Source organism: Sciurus vulgaris, assembly GCF_902686455.1.
Source record: "Sciurus vulgaris genome assembly, chromosome: 16".
NCBI classification, from domain to species: Eukaryota; Metazoa; Chordata; class Mammalia; order Rodentia; family Sciuridae; genus Sciurus; species Sciurus vulgaris.
The window spans coordinates 42,021,208-42,039,986 of record NC_136477.1 but is presented as its reverse complement, the minus strand read 5'-3'; the positions used below and the strand labels follow the sequence as shown (position 1 = coordinate 42,039,986).

The following is an 18,779-nucleotide window of genomic DNA, read 5'->3' as shown; positions in this document are numbered from 1 at the left end:
TCTTGGAAGGGAATAACCAAGGAATAAGCAATAGGAACAGAGGGCCTCCTACTTTAAGGGACACACACTACAGAAGTCAAAAGCCAAGAGATGGAAAATAAGTCAAACTTTTGTAATCAATCAGTGAACTCACATTCATACTCAGAAGGGTTTACAAGTTAACTTATGAACATGAGACCATTCACTCCATGACACTGTTCAAAATGATTTAAAATTAACACTTCCATGTGCCTATAAAGTCTGCTGTATTAGTCTCATTTCATGGATGAAGATACTGAGGTACACAGGGAATAGTTTAAGAGGCAGTACGTGACCCCCACACAATACTGCCTTTGCCCACAAAACAACAAAAACACTCAAATCTCTCAATGATATAAAAGAGTGGACCTAATAATCTCTTATTAACAAGGGGAAATAGCAGCGAAGAAGGTAAAGAGATTTGCTGGGTGCCACACAGCTCAGCATGTCACTCATCTTTGTTTCATGACAAACAATATTCATTGTCGGTCAGATTCATCACTTGGCTTTTAATGGCTCCCAAAAGGCAAATCAGAAGTTGTAAACTTAGCGTTTGATAACCTTGCAGGATTTTTACCTCAGCTACTCTAACATTCATGAGGGACGCGTATGACGGGGTGCCAAGAGGTAGCCAAGGCAGAGCACATCGGTGGCTCATCCTCCAGGTGTCTGGGGACAAGGCTGTGCCAGGAAGCCACTTAAGTGAAGAGGAGACAAGGAGCACATGGAAGGGGACCCGAGGGACCGCAGTGTAGTCATTTCGGCATAAGGAAATTTGACGCCATGCAAGTTTTTCTTCACTGTTCCTGAAACACCTAGGATTACAAACCTGTGTTTTGTAAATGTGATCTTTATGCTGTTCTGTTTTTGCCTTATCCATTTCAAAACAAGGTTCTTATGGAAAATTCACCTCTCCCCATCATTTTATTCCCCTTTGCCACTTAGCAATGACAAACTCATTTCTGTAGTACCTTATTGGCAGGTCCAAAGTCCCTCTGACCAAGTTCTATTAAGAAACATAATACCTGCTTCTTTCCCCTGAGGAAGAATTATTTAATTGTGGGCAGATTTTTTTTTTTTTTTTTTTTTTTAAACTCCATGCTGAGGGCAAGCTGTAGCAAAAAGAAGTATTATTTATATCACTGGGCACTCAGGAACCTCTCATTTTAATCCTCTTTGCTTTGGCTGTATTGACATATCCTGTCATTGATAAGCTCAGACCTGCATTATAACAACTGCTGAAATCCTAATCAGATGATATTTGAAAAATATGTCACTTACTTGTTTCTAACCTTTTCAACCCTTCCTCCAGTTTCCATCCTAAGCATACTCTGAACAGCTTACACAAAATAAGAGTTATGAGGTATGCAATGGATCTACCAACTTATAAAGACATCTTAAAAGTGAAAACAGAAACAAGAAAATAATTGAACTTGTGCTGAGAAAGCTGTTGACAAAGCCCAAAGAAGCAAAGTAATTTAAGAAAGACTTAACTTGGCTGGGCAGGAAGGAAAATGATATTAAAACTCTTGCTACCAGAGCCCCGAGTTGCTTTATCTTAAGAAGGAAAAAAGTGTTGTATATGTGAAATGTAATACTATTGTCATTATCAGAGCTCTCTCTATTAAATTAAAAAAGAAGTATTAGATTTGAACATTAAAGCAGAAGACCAAGACACAAGAAAAGCCTACTTAATTTATTTTAGATACCTAGCTGATAATTCTGATTATATATGTTGAATTTCAATTTGACATATCTCAACAACAAAATAGACTTGTTGGCGTTATCCAGGAGAGACACGATCACATTGAATGTCTTTTCTTTTTTCCCCATGGAAGAGCCTATCTCTGGGGATTTGACATAACCAGGCCAACAGCTAAGTTTACCATGGCTTTTGGACAATTCACGGAATCAACTATATAGCAAAAAAAAAAAAAAAAAAAAAAAAGGCTGTAAACTCAATCATCCCCAGTCCTTAAGTTTTTCTAACACCTATCACTCTGGCAAGTGCAAATCTTGTTGTGGTACTTACTGCATTAAAATTGGGGAAGAGGTTGACTGCAGCCGCAGTGTCAAGAGGAAAGGGAAGAAATGGTTTAATATCCAGCGATGGCTGCAAAGGAGGGGCTGGTGGACGGACCAGGGCTGGGAGAGCAGGACTCTGGCATGTACCACCTGTGGAGATGAGAAACAATGATCAGGGACCCCAGGCATGGAAAGAATACCACCATCACTCTTGAAAGAGCCAGTTTCCTGGATCACTGGAAAAAACAAAGACACAGAGTCTGCTGACCTCATTTAGGACTGGCTAGTGAGCAGATCTGCCATTGGGCAGCAGGAACATGTCCAGTTCTCCTTTTCTTTGGATTATAATTATCTGGTTATGCAAGTATTGGTCAATATTTCAAACTCTCCAACCCATTTTTTCTTTTCCTGCCTAGAGCTCTGGAATGGGTCAGCAACAAATCCAAGACCTCCGAATTCAAAAAGAAACCAGCTTCATTGCTTGCTTGCCTTTTCCTCTTTGACCACCAACCTGCTACTCAGCGGTAGCTTCAGCTCAGAGCAGGTATTTCAGCAGAACTGCTCTTTTCCACCAATCCAAAACTCTGGCAGTAAGACGACATGAATCTGGCATGGGAAAGAAACTTAACTGTGAACACAGGCAGCCATACCTTACTGCCCTGGCAACTGGAGGATTAAAAACCAGCAAACCCAGTGCTACGAGCTGAGCTGCCCAGCACCCCTATAGCTCTGAGTATTCAACAACTGCCTGCCTCCACACAGGCATGAGTAGGTGGAATTTACATGGGCACCAATGAGCAATGGGAATATTATATCAACAAAGACACCCCCTTGGCATACCAGTGGGCAGCCAGCTGCTTGCAAGGGTGCATGCACCTTTGCCCCGTTTTAGAACTCCACGCCACTCAGAAGTAGGAAGGATGGAAGCTCACGCTCCGTGTTCAGTCTCCCAAGTTTTGATAACATTCCAAAACATCAATTTGCTGTTAATTAAAGGCTGTCTGAATCCTAGGAAACTGTTAAAATATGCCAGCATTCTTCTAATCTGAGAAGCAAGCAACAGACTGTATAAAAACCCACTGGTGGGAATCCAAGAAGCATTAGGAAAACAAAACGCAGTGAGATTTTTCCTTTCCTCACAGAAAAGAATTCTAGGAGCCTGGGTAAGAGGACAAGCTCCTGTCTGTGCTGCTTACTGCCTGCCATCTTGTTTTTAAGATGGTCAGGCAAGGCCCCACACTGATGATCTTTTCAAATTTCACAACCAGACAGGTGGACATGGACCATCTTCCTGCCTTCAGTCAGTCACCTGAGCACAAAGTCAATATTCTGAACGGACTCCCTAGTGAGAAGCCGTACCCTACTAGGCAGAGGCTCCACTAACAAGGTGGATGAGTTAATACCTGTAACAAAAGCCATCAGCGCAGGATTTAATTAACCATATACAAGAACCATCAGTACCCTGCTTCCAGGTATAAAGATCAGCTGGAGCCAAATTAACAAAAACAGTATTTTTTCTCACCGTTTTAACTTCCCTCTTAAAATATTCTTCAACCAGAGTGAAGGCCAACAACTGAAGTTCAAATCAGCAAACTAATTAAAAACCCAAAACAAAAAAAAAAAACAAACAAAAAAAAAAACAGTACAAGGAAGGAAATGGACGACAGATGCTAAAATAAACAGAGATAAAAACAAAATACAGCAAGTCAACACTCTCCAGAGCACACTGTAAACTTATTTTACTGTCCACCTGGTAGCATAGTGACGGTGGTACATGCCCTTTTCTAGAGAGGGCATCTATAAAACTTGAGTCTTGGAGCTGTTGTGAGTTTAGATTACCTTTTACAAGTTTCTCTAACAAAAATTTAAACTGAAGAAATTTTTGGTTGATACATCCTCCGAAGACTGAAAAAACAAGTTTTGGTTGAAAATGATGGTGTGATTTAACACATCCGCTAATAGTGAGCTTCGATAAATAATTTTAAATTATTTTCCTTTATGTCATGAGTCAAAAAAAAATTATATATACACACACACACACACACACACACTCATTCCCTTGTTTGATTTTTAACATCTCCCAAATAAGGTAAGGGCTAACATCTTTTCTTAGAGAAAAACTAAGTTATCTTTTATATTGATTCCACAGAAGCAATCCAACCCTAAAATAATAAGAATTCATTTTAGCAGGAATATATTCAGTAATTACTACATTTTAAGCCTGCCCCTAGTTCACAATATTCAAAGAAGTTAATAGTTTTTTTTTGTTTGTTTGTTTGTTTGTTTGTTTTTATCTAGGATAATGTGAGGAACAGAGAATGAAAATGTTGATTTAATTTAAACTAATTTAATCTATCTCTCATCTCCTCCAGGGTAAGAATTGAGACCTATACATAGAGTTTAAGGTCCTCTCTCAATATTGTGAGTGGAATTTACTTCATAGGGGAAGAAAACATCAAACAAGACTCATAGCCTTGGAAAGCTAGAAAAACTACAACAGCCTATCTTCTCTCACCTGTTTGAAGGGAGAAATTTGTAAGACTAAGAAAGCCGAGGACAGGTGGCTATGGATTCTTCCTGATCCCTTCCTATGCAAATACAGATGTTACACCCTGTGGCATGATTCACAGAGCCCCTCTTGGGCTCCACAGCTGCTTGGGGTATTTGTTGGTGGTTGATGGCCCTCACTCAAGATCCTCTTTTCTCTGGACTAAAGGGAACCAAGGTAGACCTCCAGATCAAGTGGATTGGTGTCCCCATGCAATGACAGATGAGGACAGACTTAATAACTATGCCCATTGCCTCAAGGCAGGAAACTCAGAAGCCTCTAACACTGGCAGTGGGATGGATGGTCTGAGGTTCCCCTTGTGACTGGACCTCAGTCCAGTTTCTTCATGCTGCTTCTGTATCCCTCACTGATCACTCCAGTAGAGTCTGAGAATCTACTTCGAGAACTTGAACCATGATACCAGGGTATAACATTCATGAACTAAGTGAAATGCTGAATTACTTTATTCTAAAATTGATGTTCACCTCCAAATCTATAGCAGTGAAAAGGAAGCACAAAGTTGAAGCTAGCTCTTAAAAATTAATTGTAACTGACATTTGCACTCTTAAAATCGGGTATCAGTCCTAAAATATTCTGCTCGAGTCAATCTCTGCATGTTCCACAACAGGAACATGATTTGCCAATAGTGCAAATATGTTTCATCTGCAAAACATATTATTCTTTCCCTTCATTTTGTCAATAGAAACTTTTTATAAGTATTTTTTTTTTTTTACAATTGTAAACTTATTGACAATAAACATGTATCATGGTATTCCTATAGGTGAAGAGTTGTTCATGTTTGCCAACAGCATCATTTTCATTTTCACTTCTGCAGATATTAATATTCTCAATTTGAGGAAGGCATTTTAAAGTTCCCATGGAGCAGAGATGCAGATACACATTGAATCATGTACTTTACATCTGAAACGCTATGCCTAGTACCACATATTTCATTGCCTATCAATTGTAATTTATACAGTTTGAACAAAAATAAATTTTAAATATTCTGATTTGAGAATGGTTTCTATCTTAACATGCTAAATTTGGGAAGATGGTGGATTGAGATAGACATTAACCCATATACATGTACGATTACACAAATGGTGTGAACCTACATCATGTACAAGCATAGAAACGAAAAGTTGTACCCATTTGTGTACAGTGAATCAAAATGCAGACTGTAAAAATAAAATAAAATAAAAAAAAACATCAGGCATTCAAGGAATGGGGTAAGAAGGAATAATTTTTTTACTTCCTTTTTATTTCTCCAATAAATTTTAGAACCAGGGAGATTTAAAAAAAATAAAATTGAAGTCAACAAATTAAAAACATTCACTGAGTACAGAATACTTGTTAACACTGAGTCAGGTATTGGGTAATAAAAATAGTGACTGTTAAAAGCTCACCAAATTCTTCCTTTATGATGCCAGTTTGTTAGCCTGTATTTACAACTGGAGTTGCAAAGACTGAAGCACAAAGCAAACAAACTAGATTCACTCTGATCCACTCACAAGAAGCTGTATGTTCACCCAAGTATTATCAGTGAAGTTGAAACAAACAAACAAAAAAAATACTGGAGTAACCAAACCCTAAGCATTTGTTAACAGAGACTGAGATAGACATTGTTAACAGTGGCCCACCTCACCTCTGAATATAGCACTTATTTTAAAAGGGACTTATTTTTCTTTTCCTCTTTTCCCTCTCCCCCCTTCCCTAACCTGGGGGCAGGGAACAAGACTACTTTGAGTTATTTGTCCGACACCTGAAGGAGATATCACAGGATGATCTAGGAAGTGACTACCTCCCAAATTAAGAAAATTCCAACATGCTATCAGGGCTCACCTGGGACCCCTGCAGAACAAATCTGGAAGGTAGCCTTTGAATAGCTTCTTTAAAAGTCCTTGGTTTCCTCATGGGCAGAATCACAACCTCTGGGATAGGAGGTCCCTGTGCTTCTCCTTTGCTAAAAAAGCAGTAAACTTTTTACTTTTTCTCAAAACTTTGCCCTCATTATTGGATTGGCATCAGGGACAAGGACCAAAGTTTAGGTAACATTCACTTCAGGAGTTTACATATTCATAAATCAAGTTTAAAATGTAAATTGAACAGTGTTCATTTTAATAATTCACACAGATAAACAGGATTTCTAAACCAGTGGTTTTGAGTTGAAGCTTACTTTATTAAAGAATATGAAGAACCTAGCACAGCTCCTGGCCAACAGATGCTCACTAAGTGAGGCATATCTTTTTTAATGAACATAATAACCTCCAAGGAAGCCGTTCAAGCCTTCTGAAAGCAGTCAATCAAGATACTTTTAAGAGTACCTTCAAATTCTTATCTTTATTTTTGTTCCTCCAGAGGAATGCTCACAGTAAGAGATTCTCCAGAGTGAGGTTGTGTGCTTTCTAGAATACAGCAAGGTTTAACCCTAAAAGGCTGTACTTGACCCAGAGTTCATCACATAGTCACAGACATCCTATCTGACAGCTGAACCTTAACCTTCATCTCAATTTTGACTTCTACTTCTGATTTAACCTTTGATTTCTCCAGATGACAAATGAGGTTCAAAATGATTGTTGCCACTCAATATTCATACTAACATACGATTGGGAACTGTAAATATATATACACACATACACAAATATAGGAGTGTATACACACACACGTGGATATATGCATTCTTGAACTATGTATATGTTTATCTATATTGAAATACATATACTTATCTATATATTTGAGAGGATGGTCACTGGATACTAAGATGTAGTTGGGGAATAAAATTCTGAAATTCTACTGCACAGTAGAATAAAGATAAAAATAACAGATAACTTGTTTATTTTGAAAAAAGTTTTTGAATGTTTTTAACCACAAAAAAATGTTAACTGAGGATAAATATACCAAATTGAGCTTTATGTAATACATATATTGAAATGTCAGAATACCAAGTAAATGTGTACAATTTTATGTGCCAATGTTTTTAAAATTAAGACATTTCCATAAACGATGATTAAAACAATAAACTGCTCAAAATACATAACTGGAAACCATCTAGAATGTGATGAGTTGACGTATTTGACTCCATGGAAACGTTATAGGCCAGGCTATATGGGCAATGACTAAACAGACTCCATTTTACCCCGAGACTCCATGTCATGTAGGAAATGCTTCTCCCGTGGGAACACCCCCTCTATACCCACCAACAGTTGCTTAGCATAGCATGTTTGGCAACAAAATGACAATTCTTATATAATGTAAAGTTGTTCTATAATTGGCTCTTATTTTTCTTAGACAATGTGCCATGTCAGCAAGACTAGATGTTAGTAATCATTCTTTAACTTGTACCCAACTAAGGTCATTTTGACCCACTTCCCTTTCTGAGTTTAGATCTCATGATGTTAGTCTGTAGTTTTAAATCACAGCAACAGTCACTTATGACTGATGAATTGACTGATGACATTACAACTCCTGCTACCCTACGCTTGGGGCTGTTCTCCGAATAGCCATTTTTGGGGTGTTGTGTGAGAAAGTCAGCTAGCCAGCTAATAAAGATTCTCCAATTTGGACTTCTCGGTGGTGATTAGTCTGTTCTTATACATTTTGTATAATGTAGCATTTTAAGTAATTTTTTCTTTTGATAAGAATTTAAGATGATACAACTATTTGTATACATTTCTAAATATTTCAGTTGGAATTTTCTGCTGCCATTGGGCAAAAAGAAGAAATCTTTTGTGTTCATGATGCAATAGTGAACACAAATTCAGATCTGAAATTTCTAATAGGAAAAAGAAATGATGTGTTGGGGACATCAAGGCAAAACTTGTGTTTGATGAAACATTGGTGGCAGAGTGCTGTAATTAGTGGAATTGGTCAGTCAGGGTAGAAGTGATAAGTCTAATGAGTAATTAACAGATTAGCTTGGTATCCCCTTAATATCTTTAAAACACAACATTCTGCCAGGTGTCTATGATAATATCTAATTTACACGTTCAAAAGCCAAGGCTCTAAGAAGCAAAGTGTCTTACTGAAAGAACCTGAGGAACTTGAACAATTTTCAATGCACTGATGCAAATAGCTTTTAAGTTAACAAAAACAACACAAAAAGAATAATCTACTCAAGTGGTTTTGTTAAAATTGAATGAGCCAATTCCCTTGCAGCCAGAACAACATGTTTTAAAACCAGCAATCTTGTAGGGAAAAAAAAAAAAAAAAATAGAGCATTTCCTTTAAGAGATAAAAAGATGATAAAAGAATATCCAGTATTGATCACTGTTACTTATCTACCATGGAAACATGCTGGCTTTGCCCTGTATTTGAAGAAGGGTCATATGATATCAAATTTGTTTCAAAAGCTCTCACATTCACTTTCTTCATTATTTCCTTGCCTAATCAGAAAAACAAATATGCATTTGCTGTATTCCCTTGTGCAGCTGTCTTTCAAACACTCAAGGTTGTTGGTTGGGGATTATAATGGGTGGTTTTGACATTGAGATTGATTTTTACTTTTTGTCTGGAAGAAATATGTTTACTATGTCTCCTCAAACCTCAATGACCCAAACCCTCATTCAATTCCTCTTTGTTTAAATGTTCTCAACCAAACAGCAAAACTGTAAACTTGACCTGAGAGAATTTGAATTTATTGTGAAAGGGTCACCATTTTTCCTCACATGGCTTTGGTTATTTGCCCGTTTGGGACTGTTGATTCACCTGCTAGGTTTTGGAAAGATGACCCAGCACTTTCTACCTCAGGATGAAGCTCTTTGTTGGCCTGAAGTGATCTGCTCTTGGCAGGTCAACTCAAATGTCAAAACCAAGTAAGATTCTGCTAGGACAAGCTGGCAGCACTAACCCACACAGGAGGGTGGCTGCTGTCTCACACAGCCTGCTCTTGATCACAGGGAGGAATGAGGTGAGAATCAAGGATCAGTCAGGGCAAAACAGAACACCATCCTGGAAACAGTGACTCAGGAACACTTGCCCGAGTCCATGGTCAGCATTTTGATATTTACCCATGAAAAGAAACACATGTGAGTGATGTGTGTTTTCCCTTTGCCTGAATTCTTAATTCATTTTAAGTTAAGTATTCCAGTAATTCACCTCAAAATTCATTCTGGACGGAAGCTAGGAAAGAACCAGTATTATCTGTCACTGTCATTGAAGGCCATCCTCTAAATCAAAATACTGACATTGTCCAGCTGCCAATATCCCAAGTTGAATCTTCACTGTAAGAAAAATGGAAACTCATTTATTTAGCTAATTCATGATAATTTCTGGATTACCTGTTAGCACTTCTAGAGTAAGGAATTTTAAGCAATGAACTCCAAATATCCTTCTGTATCTCAGACCCTCCATTAGGTATTGTATAATCCAGGACAGGCACTTGCCTCACAAGAAATCAAAGTTCTGCTTGGAAAATTTCTACCTGGTCATCAGGTAGTGGCATAGAATATAAAGACGTAAAATTTCCTCAAGAGAAGTTTCCAAAGATTTCATTTCGGACAATCAATTGTAACTAATGAAAGAGGTACTCTAGTGCTGGGATGTACAATGTAGTAGTTATTAGCTGCATGAGGTTATTTTATATTCAAATTAATTAAATTAAGTAAAATTAAAAATTCAGCTTCTCAGTCCGACTAGCCACATTTCAAATGCTCAATAACCACATGTTGCTAGAGACTACTGTGGGGTACATTGCACACACAAAAACATTTCCATCATCACAGAAGGGTCTGTTAAACATAGTAACTCGGGTTCAAAACCCAAAATTCTCAGAAAACACATAATTTACAGATAAGCTGCTTGATACAGCCTATTTCAGAATATACTGCTGATATGATAGAAACTCCTACTTTCACCTGGGTCCTTCATCTTTTGGGATTGAGAAGGGGTACTTTCTCTGAGCCAAATGTGGCCACTGTCAAAAGCCAGACAACTGCTGGCAATACATCAGGAAACATTATTTGCCTACTCTAGAGGTGACAATGGCCAGCTAAGAATCTTCATGCATGATCAATGATGATCACTTGAAAGGCAATCTAAATTAAAAAAAAAAAAAAAAAAGTCAAAATAATAAATGAGTTCTTTGAATAAAATTGATGCCATATCTTCAAACCAAAGAAACAGAAAGGGGTAAATCCTAGTAGGGAAAAAATGGGTATTTATTACTATCTAGTAACTCTTAAGACTTACCAGAAAACTTTCATTTTACCCAATAAAAATTCAGTAAGCTAAGTGTTTAAATCAAGTTGATGTACGTGTCCAGCTGCCTTGCTACATCTGTCCCTCAGTAATTTTACTCAGGATATCTAGGCTTTGGTCATGCCACCTTTAAAAAAAGAGATGTTTCAGTGTTTTTTGTCATCTATCCATGATCTGTGCCTCTCAACTGGGACTTGCCTGCAGGAACTTTCCCATGCCAGGGGCTGTGCAAAAGGAAAAAATTGCTGACCAGTCTCATCCAGGGCTACAGAAGGACCAAGGGCTACAGAAGGATTTAATTTCAGAGATTTCTGATGACCTCAGTGAGTTATTTAAGTGTAGTCATTTTTGAAGAAGGGTAAGGACTAGACGAGGATTTCATAAAGGAGACTAGTGGAGACAACTCTTTTGAAACTTTTTACCAACAAGTAAAAGAATAAGACACCAGAGCTAGGAATATGGCTCAGTGGTAGAGTGCCTGGCACCTATGAGGCCCTGAGTTCCATCCCCAAAAGCACACGTGCGCGCGCGCGCGCGCACACACACACGACAGTAGAGATATGGGTAAATAAGTATCAGTTACAGGTGGTAAGTATTCTGCATTGACTCGCTTTCTATAACTTACTTTTGGAAATGTTGCATTTCTATGAGCATTTCAGCCCAGAATGTGCCTTGACCCATGGCAGCACACTGACCCTTGTTTATCTAGGATGTAACCTAATTGAAACCTACATCAAAAACCCATCTACTTTCAGGATGCAGCTCAAGTATGACTTCCTCTATTAAGTATGCCCTGGACATATGAATACCAGTTTCTCTCTGGTGTCCAGCTCTACCTTACACAGGCTTCCACTGACTGGATGGGACTAGATGTATTTGCTTCTGCGTCAGCCTCCCTTTATGAAGATGCCTCTCTATTTGGAGTGGGGTGAGGGAGTTCCTGGTACCTATTTAATGACTTGAACGCTTGTTTTAGGAATGGGTAAACAGTTGGAAACAGATAAAGAACAAATGAAATTGAACCAATGTCTGCTGAGATTTTGAGACCCTCTCCTGTTGTACCCAAATTAACAATGGTGTCCATTTCAAAATTAGCAACTTCCTTCAAGAACTAGAAATGAGAAGAGGAATCAACAGAGAGCTTCTATTGGAGTACACTGCTGAACGGCGGGGAACATTTTAATATTTTTCAAACCAATTAAGCTTCCACTGACTGTTACAGATGGTCCAAACATAAATATAAAAATTTTAAGGGTTTACATTAATTTTTTCTCATGCAAGTTTCTTAAAACATGGATTTCAGTTGAAGGTGTGAAGTCATTATATTTCTTTTGTATTGGGGACTTTACCACTAAGCTAAGCTACAACTCCAGTCCCATTTTATTAGATTTTTTCTGAGAGGCTATCAATTATATTGCCTAGGTTGCCCTCAAACTTTTGATCCTCCTTCCTCAAATTGCTTCTGGACTAGAGATATATGTCACCATGCCAAGTTTGAATATATTCTATCTTGTAAATAAGACCCCTTGCCTCCACAGGCATACAAGATAACATTTCTGCTCCTGTACACTGGGCAGCATGCTGGGTACTACATAGAGAACTCCTCTGAGCCTTTAATAGCCTTGTGAATAGAAACAGAGCAGAGTAGTTTAAACAATTGTTCAAGATAGCTCAATATCATACAAATAGTAAGTGATTGAGCCATGATTCAACACCAAACATTATTTTTTAGAGCCTTAGCTCTTCTATTTATGTTTTATTTAATGAAAGGCAATCAAAATAAAAACCTAAACACAAAGCTGGTTTCAATTAAACTTTGCCAAATAAAATCAAATTAATATATACTAAAAGGCACTTGCTTATTAGGCACTAGATTATTCTAGAAGCAATTTTACCCATTTCTTGCCTCTGCTAAGGTTTATAATCCAGCATATTGTAAATTACACCTGTATAATGTCTACCAGATTCCATGCATTTGTCCAAAGGTATCAGCTCTTTATTCTATATGGTCTCAATGTGATTGTTTCTTCAGGCAGGTTGTACTTAAAACAAACCTAACTACTCTGTTTCAATTCTGAAACATTTAGTCCTTGGGAAAAAAAAATGTAAAAATAAGTTACTAATGGAGTTGTAGTAATTGTGGAATGATTTAAGAGAAATAACATGCACATTAAATGCATTAATTGATTATTGGCTCAATTTTTCCTTTCACTTTGTCTGCATAGTTCATAAGAGCAAAGCGGAAACTAAATTCACAATCATCGTCACTAATTCTAATTGAACTTACTGGTCATGTCTCCCGAAGCATTCATCTGATCATGAAGATTTTCATTCCATGTTTCAGTGTGATTCTTTTCACATGGAAATCCAATTTTCTTTCACAATGACACAATATAAAATTCCTAGGACAACTGACTTGTTGGCATATGGTGACTACTGGAAATAACTATCACTGTCATCGAATTTAATGTATTAAGAACAGCAAAGACTGCACTGCCTTAAAGGCCTTTACTTAGCCCGCCCCTAGCATCTGTAGCACCCAGTGCCTTCCAATGCTGAGGAACTGCGAGTTCTGGTTTCCATTGCTTTGGTGAACATTCTTACAAACTTTGTAATAGCAGAAAGAAATTCTGATTTCAGTGTCCTCAAGAACATTCCCTGTGGAGCTGACATGTGCTCTGTTTAGTCTCAATGTGATTGTTTCTTCTGCCAGGTTGTACTTAAAACAAACCTAACTATTTTGTTTCAATTCTGAAACATTTAGTCCTTGGGAAAAGATGTAAAAAGAAAAAAAAAAAAAGTTACTAATGGAGTTGTAGTAATTGTGGAATGTCAAAAATGATTTAACAGAAATAACATGAACATTAAATGATTGTAAGCAAGCCTTAAGGTATACACAACCTACTGTACTTTTTACAAATCCTGTCATTTTGAGCCCTCTTTATATTCTAGGTTCTGTGCTCATCAGCTTTACATATATTACTTATGTAAATAATGAAGATATCCTTGTTCTTATTTTACAGGTGAAGAAGCAGGCTTAGTGAGATCGTTTTACTGAAGATAAATCACCTCGTCAAAAGGTAAGAGCTAAAGAAGAATTAGAAACCTGATATGTCTGGTTTCACAGCCTACATTCTTTGATATTAAACCTCTCTCCTCCTCATACCTACCAAGTTCTGATTCCCACCAAATTGAAAGAGCAATTGAACGCAACAGAAATGGCACCCAAGGAAGAAACCTAGATTTTCACATTCAAATAGCCCAGGAGGCATCAAGTCCAGGATGTACAAATCCAGAAAAAAAGAGAAACTGCTTATAGTGCTAGGAAGAAGATAGTCCTCATACCAGTTATGGAACCATCACCAAAAAGCAATACAACATCAAAGGATATCCACATTATGATAAAATAAAGGACTTCATAAAACAATGCAATTAAACATAAATTCAAGCTCAACTAAAATGAAAGAGAATTAAAGAGTCAAGAAGAGTGGTCCTCATTGTGGGTCATGTTAGGAGAGATGATGAGCACTACAGGCTAAATTAGAGATGGCCTTTTGGAGGGCCCCTGAGCTCTAAGAATCCCGGCACTGACCACAAGATCAGAGGAAAAGGTTAACGAGGGAACACAGGTATTTCTGGTTGACTTTATCACGTCAACCAGATGTTATCTGTCTCTCTTGTGAATTGGAGTCTCAAATGTAGAAATCCTTGACTTGGCATGAGATACATACTCACCTTGACCTGGACAACTAATTCCATTTTACTCAACTCAAAGTGAGCCAGAAATAACTAACCAATATAGGATGTCACAGAAATTGCCTCCAATTTTTCTTTTACTGTAAATTTACTCGAAGCTCATACTTTTACCATTCCTTAGAATTTGGAAGTCCAGGAAAGCACAGGCTTCAGAAAATTTCTAAGAGAAAAATTTAATTTAGAAATAAGAGTAAAATATTCTGGTACTTAAATGAAACACTTTCCTGGCATATGTTGAACCATATAGACTGAATTATTCAAAACAGTTCTAATTTCAAATAATGATAATCTATTAAAAAGAAACAATACCAATTTTTAGCACTTTATACATATACCGACTTTTAATTTTCACAACATTTATGTTAGCTTTTAATAATTTAGCTGTTTAGTTGTAGAAACGGAGACTATGACCTTAAGTATTTTGTAACAGCTAATACTTAAGTATGGAAACACAGGTCGAATGATTTCAAATCACATTCTTTCCATTGTCCCCATGCTACAAAGATATCAATATCACTATTTTCTAGTACTGAGAACATATGTTAGCAATTAATCCTGTTTTCAATCTTTGAATCTTGCTTAACACCACATTCCAGTATCTAGTCTAGTCGAACAGACTTTGCTATGACCAGCATAAATAACCCAAATGACCTAAACATGATAACTTTAGTGCCTCCTAAACTCTTACCATCCATCAGGTTAGAAGATGCAAGGAAATCCTCTCTAAAGTTTGGGAAACAGATATGTGAATTAATGCTGATGGTACTCTTGGACCAAGCCATTTGGCAAAAGGTTTAGCTACCTTTTGATCAGAATCTTGTGAGGGGAAAAAAATCTGACCATTTTGTCAAATGCTTGTCCAGGTTATTAGCATAACTAAACATCTGCACTTGTTCCTTATTATGGTTTGGATCTTTAATGTCCCCTCAAAGCTCATGTGTTGAAGACGTGGTTCTCAGTCCAGCAATGTCCAGAGGCAGCCTTTTGGAAAGTGACCAGATGATGAGAGCTCTAACCTCATCTGTGGATAAATCCATTTAATGGATTAATCATTTGAACGGACTATGGGGATGAAGTGGAAACCGTAGGCAGGTGTGGCTTTGTAGGTGCCATGAGGTTTCTGCCTCAACTCAGGCCCAAAACAATAGAGTCAGCCCACCATGGACTGAAAACTCTCAAACGGTTAGCCAAATAAACCTCTCCTCCAAGTTGTTTTTGTCAGGCATCTTGGTCACAGTGATGAAAAGCTCCAACTTAGCTAAGAGACTTCCATTCCTAGGCTTTCTGCAACAACTAGTGTTGGCAAAATAAACATTTTCTGAGATTCCCTCCCAATTTCAATTGTGAGGGAAAGGTTTGAGAATATACAGCTCCCTCCTAACTATTCTTCATTGAAATGTCAGGTGGAAGTTTTCTGAGTGACCTAATCACTGTAATCCCAAAAGCTTGGTGGAAACAAAACACCTAGGAGCCCTAAAAGGAAACCTGAGAAGGGATTCTGAACATAGTCTCAAGAACTAGAGTCAGGCTTCTCAAATCCATGGGCCTGTTTTGCCCTAAATTATAAAGATTATTTTGTGCTTTCGAAAGGACATTAATCCCAAAGGAAGAACAAAACAGAATGAGTCAAATTGCTTTGAGCAGGAATGCCTGCTGAGAAGAGAGAAATTCTGCAAGAAGCAAGGCTTCTGAAATTGGCCTGGTATTTTCCTGAATGATTCTGATCAGTCCTGCATATAGTTTTCAGAAGTCATTATGCCTTCCAACGGCTAAATCTCTGCCTCCCATGTTATCAATGTCACTGTGACCTTCTCTTACTCATTCATATCATTTGGTGTCCTCAGAATGTGAAGACACAGAAAAGCTACCCGCCCCCCCATTTTTGTACCTTTGGGTCCTTTTTTCAACTTCTCCCTGCCCTTCAACATTCCGCTGAGGCACCCTGGTTTCCCACCCATTGGACATCACAAATTTTTACAGACTTTCACAGAATATTTTAAGGGGTTGAGAACAGAGGCTTTACCTTCATAAATCCGCATCCAAAGTCTAGGGTTTTCATGTCCTCAGGAACTTAGCAATTATTTAGCTTCTCCTTCAATAAAGAATAATAACCAAATCCCAGAATTTCGGTAAGGCTTACATGGGAAAATAAATACTAAAAATTCTAGTAACTTCTTGTTTTCTTTATTCAATATTATTTTATCAAAATGAAGTAAATGGAAGCTATTTTATTAGCATTATTGTTTAGATCACTAACCAGAGTGTCTGATAGTTCTTGCTTTTGTTTAGTAGTAGAGTTATTTGATTCTGTGTGGTTTAATTTTTTTTCAAACTGTGTCCAAGTCTTTATCACCTTATCTATTCCCCACCCCCATGGTTCTTAGTGAAGGTCTTTGAAAATTGTAGGCCCTCCAGTGATCTTCAGAGAATAAATGAATGAACAAATTAGGCACTGTTGATCTGAAGTTAATCTTGAGAGAAGAAAGGGAAATGACAAGCCACATGTGACTTCTTTAGTACTATGAAATTGTTCCATATTAAGGTGAGATATCCATTGGCACCTGTTTTCTACATGTGAGCCTTACAGGTGGTAGGTATAGAAAAATATTAAAAAGAAAAATTGAACAGAAGCAAAAGGAAGGGTCAGGGAAGAAAAAGAAAAACAATTTAGGGGAATGATCATGTCTAAATCTGATATTCAGATGACTCATTAGAACTGCTCCTGAAGCAGCCTACAAAACTATGCCAAATACCTCAAAGGCATCCTCTGTAGGATAATACCCACCCTCAAAAGATCTCATGATATATTACAGAAGTATTTCTATTTTTAAATTGGAAAGTAACCAGTAAGAGCCTCATTATCTGGTGTGACATTGTACGGGACAGATATTCTTTAGTGCCTAATACAGAGTGGATACTCAAACCATGGTAGCTTACCGAGTTGGAATCTGGGATGGAAAGAGCTTGGTTCTCCTTTACCTACCTCCATCTCACCTATTCTCTCAGGTGCTCCTCGCCCTTCTCTCCTTTCAGGTTTAATTCATAGTTATTGCATTTGCTTTCTTTCTTGAACATTAATGAAGTATTTATTCATTGTCCACTCTATGGGTGCACTAGGTGAGTTTCAGTAAAATTAAGTATAATCCCAAACCCTTTATATCAAGATAAAAAAAACAATAGCAAGGAAAGAAGCAAAGAATTTCCTTCCATTCCTCTTCTCTCCAGCTTCTCCTTTGGAATTATAGATTCCTCTTATTTAATAAGATGAACCCCTTCTCTAAACGACTGAGTAAGAATAAGCGTTATTTGTTAATAGCATATATTAACAAAAGGATGATGTTGGTTGAACTCAATTTGTCCTTTTCCCTGTATTTTCAAATAGATTAAAGCCCACTTCACTCACCAAATAGCCATACAAGTTTTGATCAACAGTATTCTGTATGATGATTGACATTTCACCTAAAGGTGACACATTCTACTATTCACATGCACTAGAATTATTGGTCACTAAATTGTATGAGTTTTAAGTGAGATATTGGCACTGAGCAAACCCTAATTATATATGGCAGTTGTGCCTAAAGTTGGAAAAGTCAATTAGTCCAGCAAAAATTTTGGTTGGCTACTTTTTTTTCCAACTACCCTATGAATTCAAAGTCCCATACAATTTGACCCAGAAATATCCATTCTTCTCTATCACCATATGCAAGCTCATGATATTACTGTCCCTTTCCTCCCCCAGCCACCATGTTTTTATTCAGTCTCTCAGCAGTCACTGCCACAAACCCAGGAAGTTATTTTGAATTTCATTTTTAAAAATTTTCTCATCTACTTTGAATAGTCCTGGACTAGATTTTCATTTAGTTAGTCTGAGCTGGGTCTCAAGTGACTGATGAACTTCAGTTATAGATGTGAGCATAGCAGTATAGTTTCAAGACACTCAGACTTCCCTTGCATTTAAGGGTATTCTGCTACAAGATACCTGCAGTCCTTCCCTGATACCATAAGAATATGGTAAGATAAGTCTTCTTAAAAAACATTATTTCCATTTTAAATACGTTATATATTCAGAAAGTCATGTGAACACACTCTGAGTACAAACCTACAATTTTGGCATGTGGGATGTAAATTTGATTGGCATGGAGCAAATTATGTTATTCATTTTGTTTCTGGAAAGGTAAAGGCTGCACAATTGGTAAATTAAAAGTGATTATTTCAGTAATGAGATATTTCAAATAAG

At 37.4% G+C, this 18,779-nt stretch overlaps 1 protein-coding gene across 5 annotated transcripts in view; it reads right to left on the bottom strand.

Annotated features, from left to right (window-relative positions):
• The window catches only part of ZNF385D (zinc finger protein 385D), an 857,219-nt gene that overhangs the window by 202,808 nt on the left and 635,632 nt on the right, over positions 1–18,779 (bottom strand). For all 5 annotated transcript variants that reach the window (XM_079114281.1, XM_079114282.1, XM_079114284.1 and 2 more), the window contains one exon: positions 2,051–2,193. In XM_079114281.1, the coding sequence (XP_078970407.1) occupies positions 2,051–2,193 (143 nt within the window). The remainder of the gene's footprint in view (positions 1–2,050; positions 2,194–18,779) is intronic.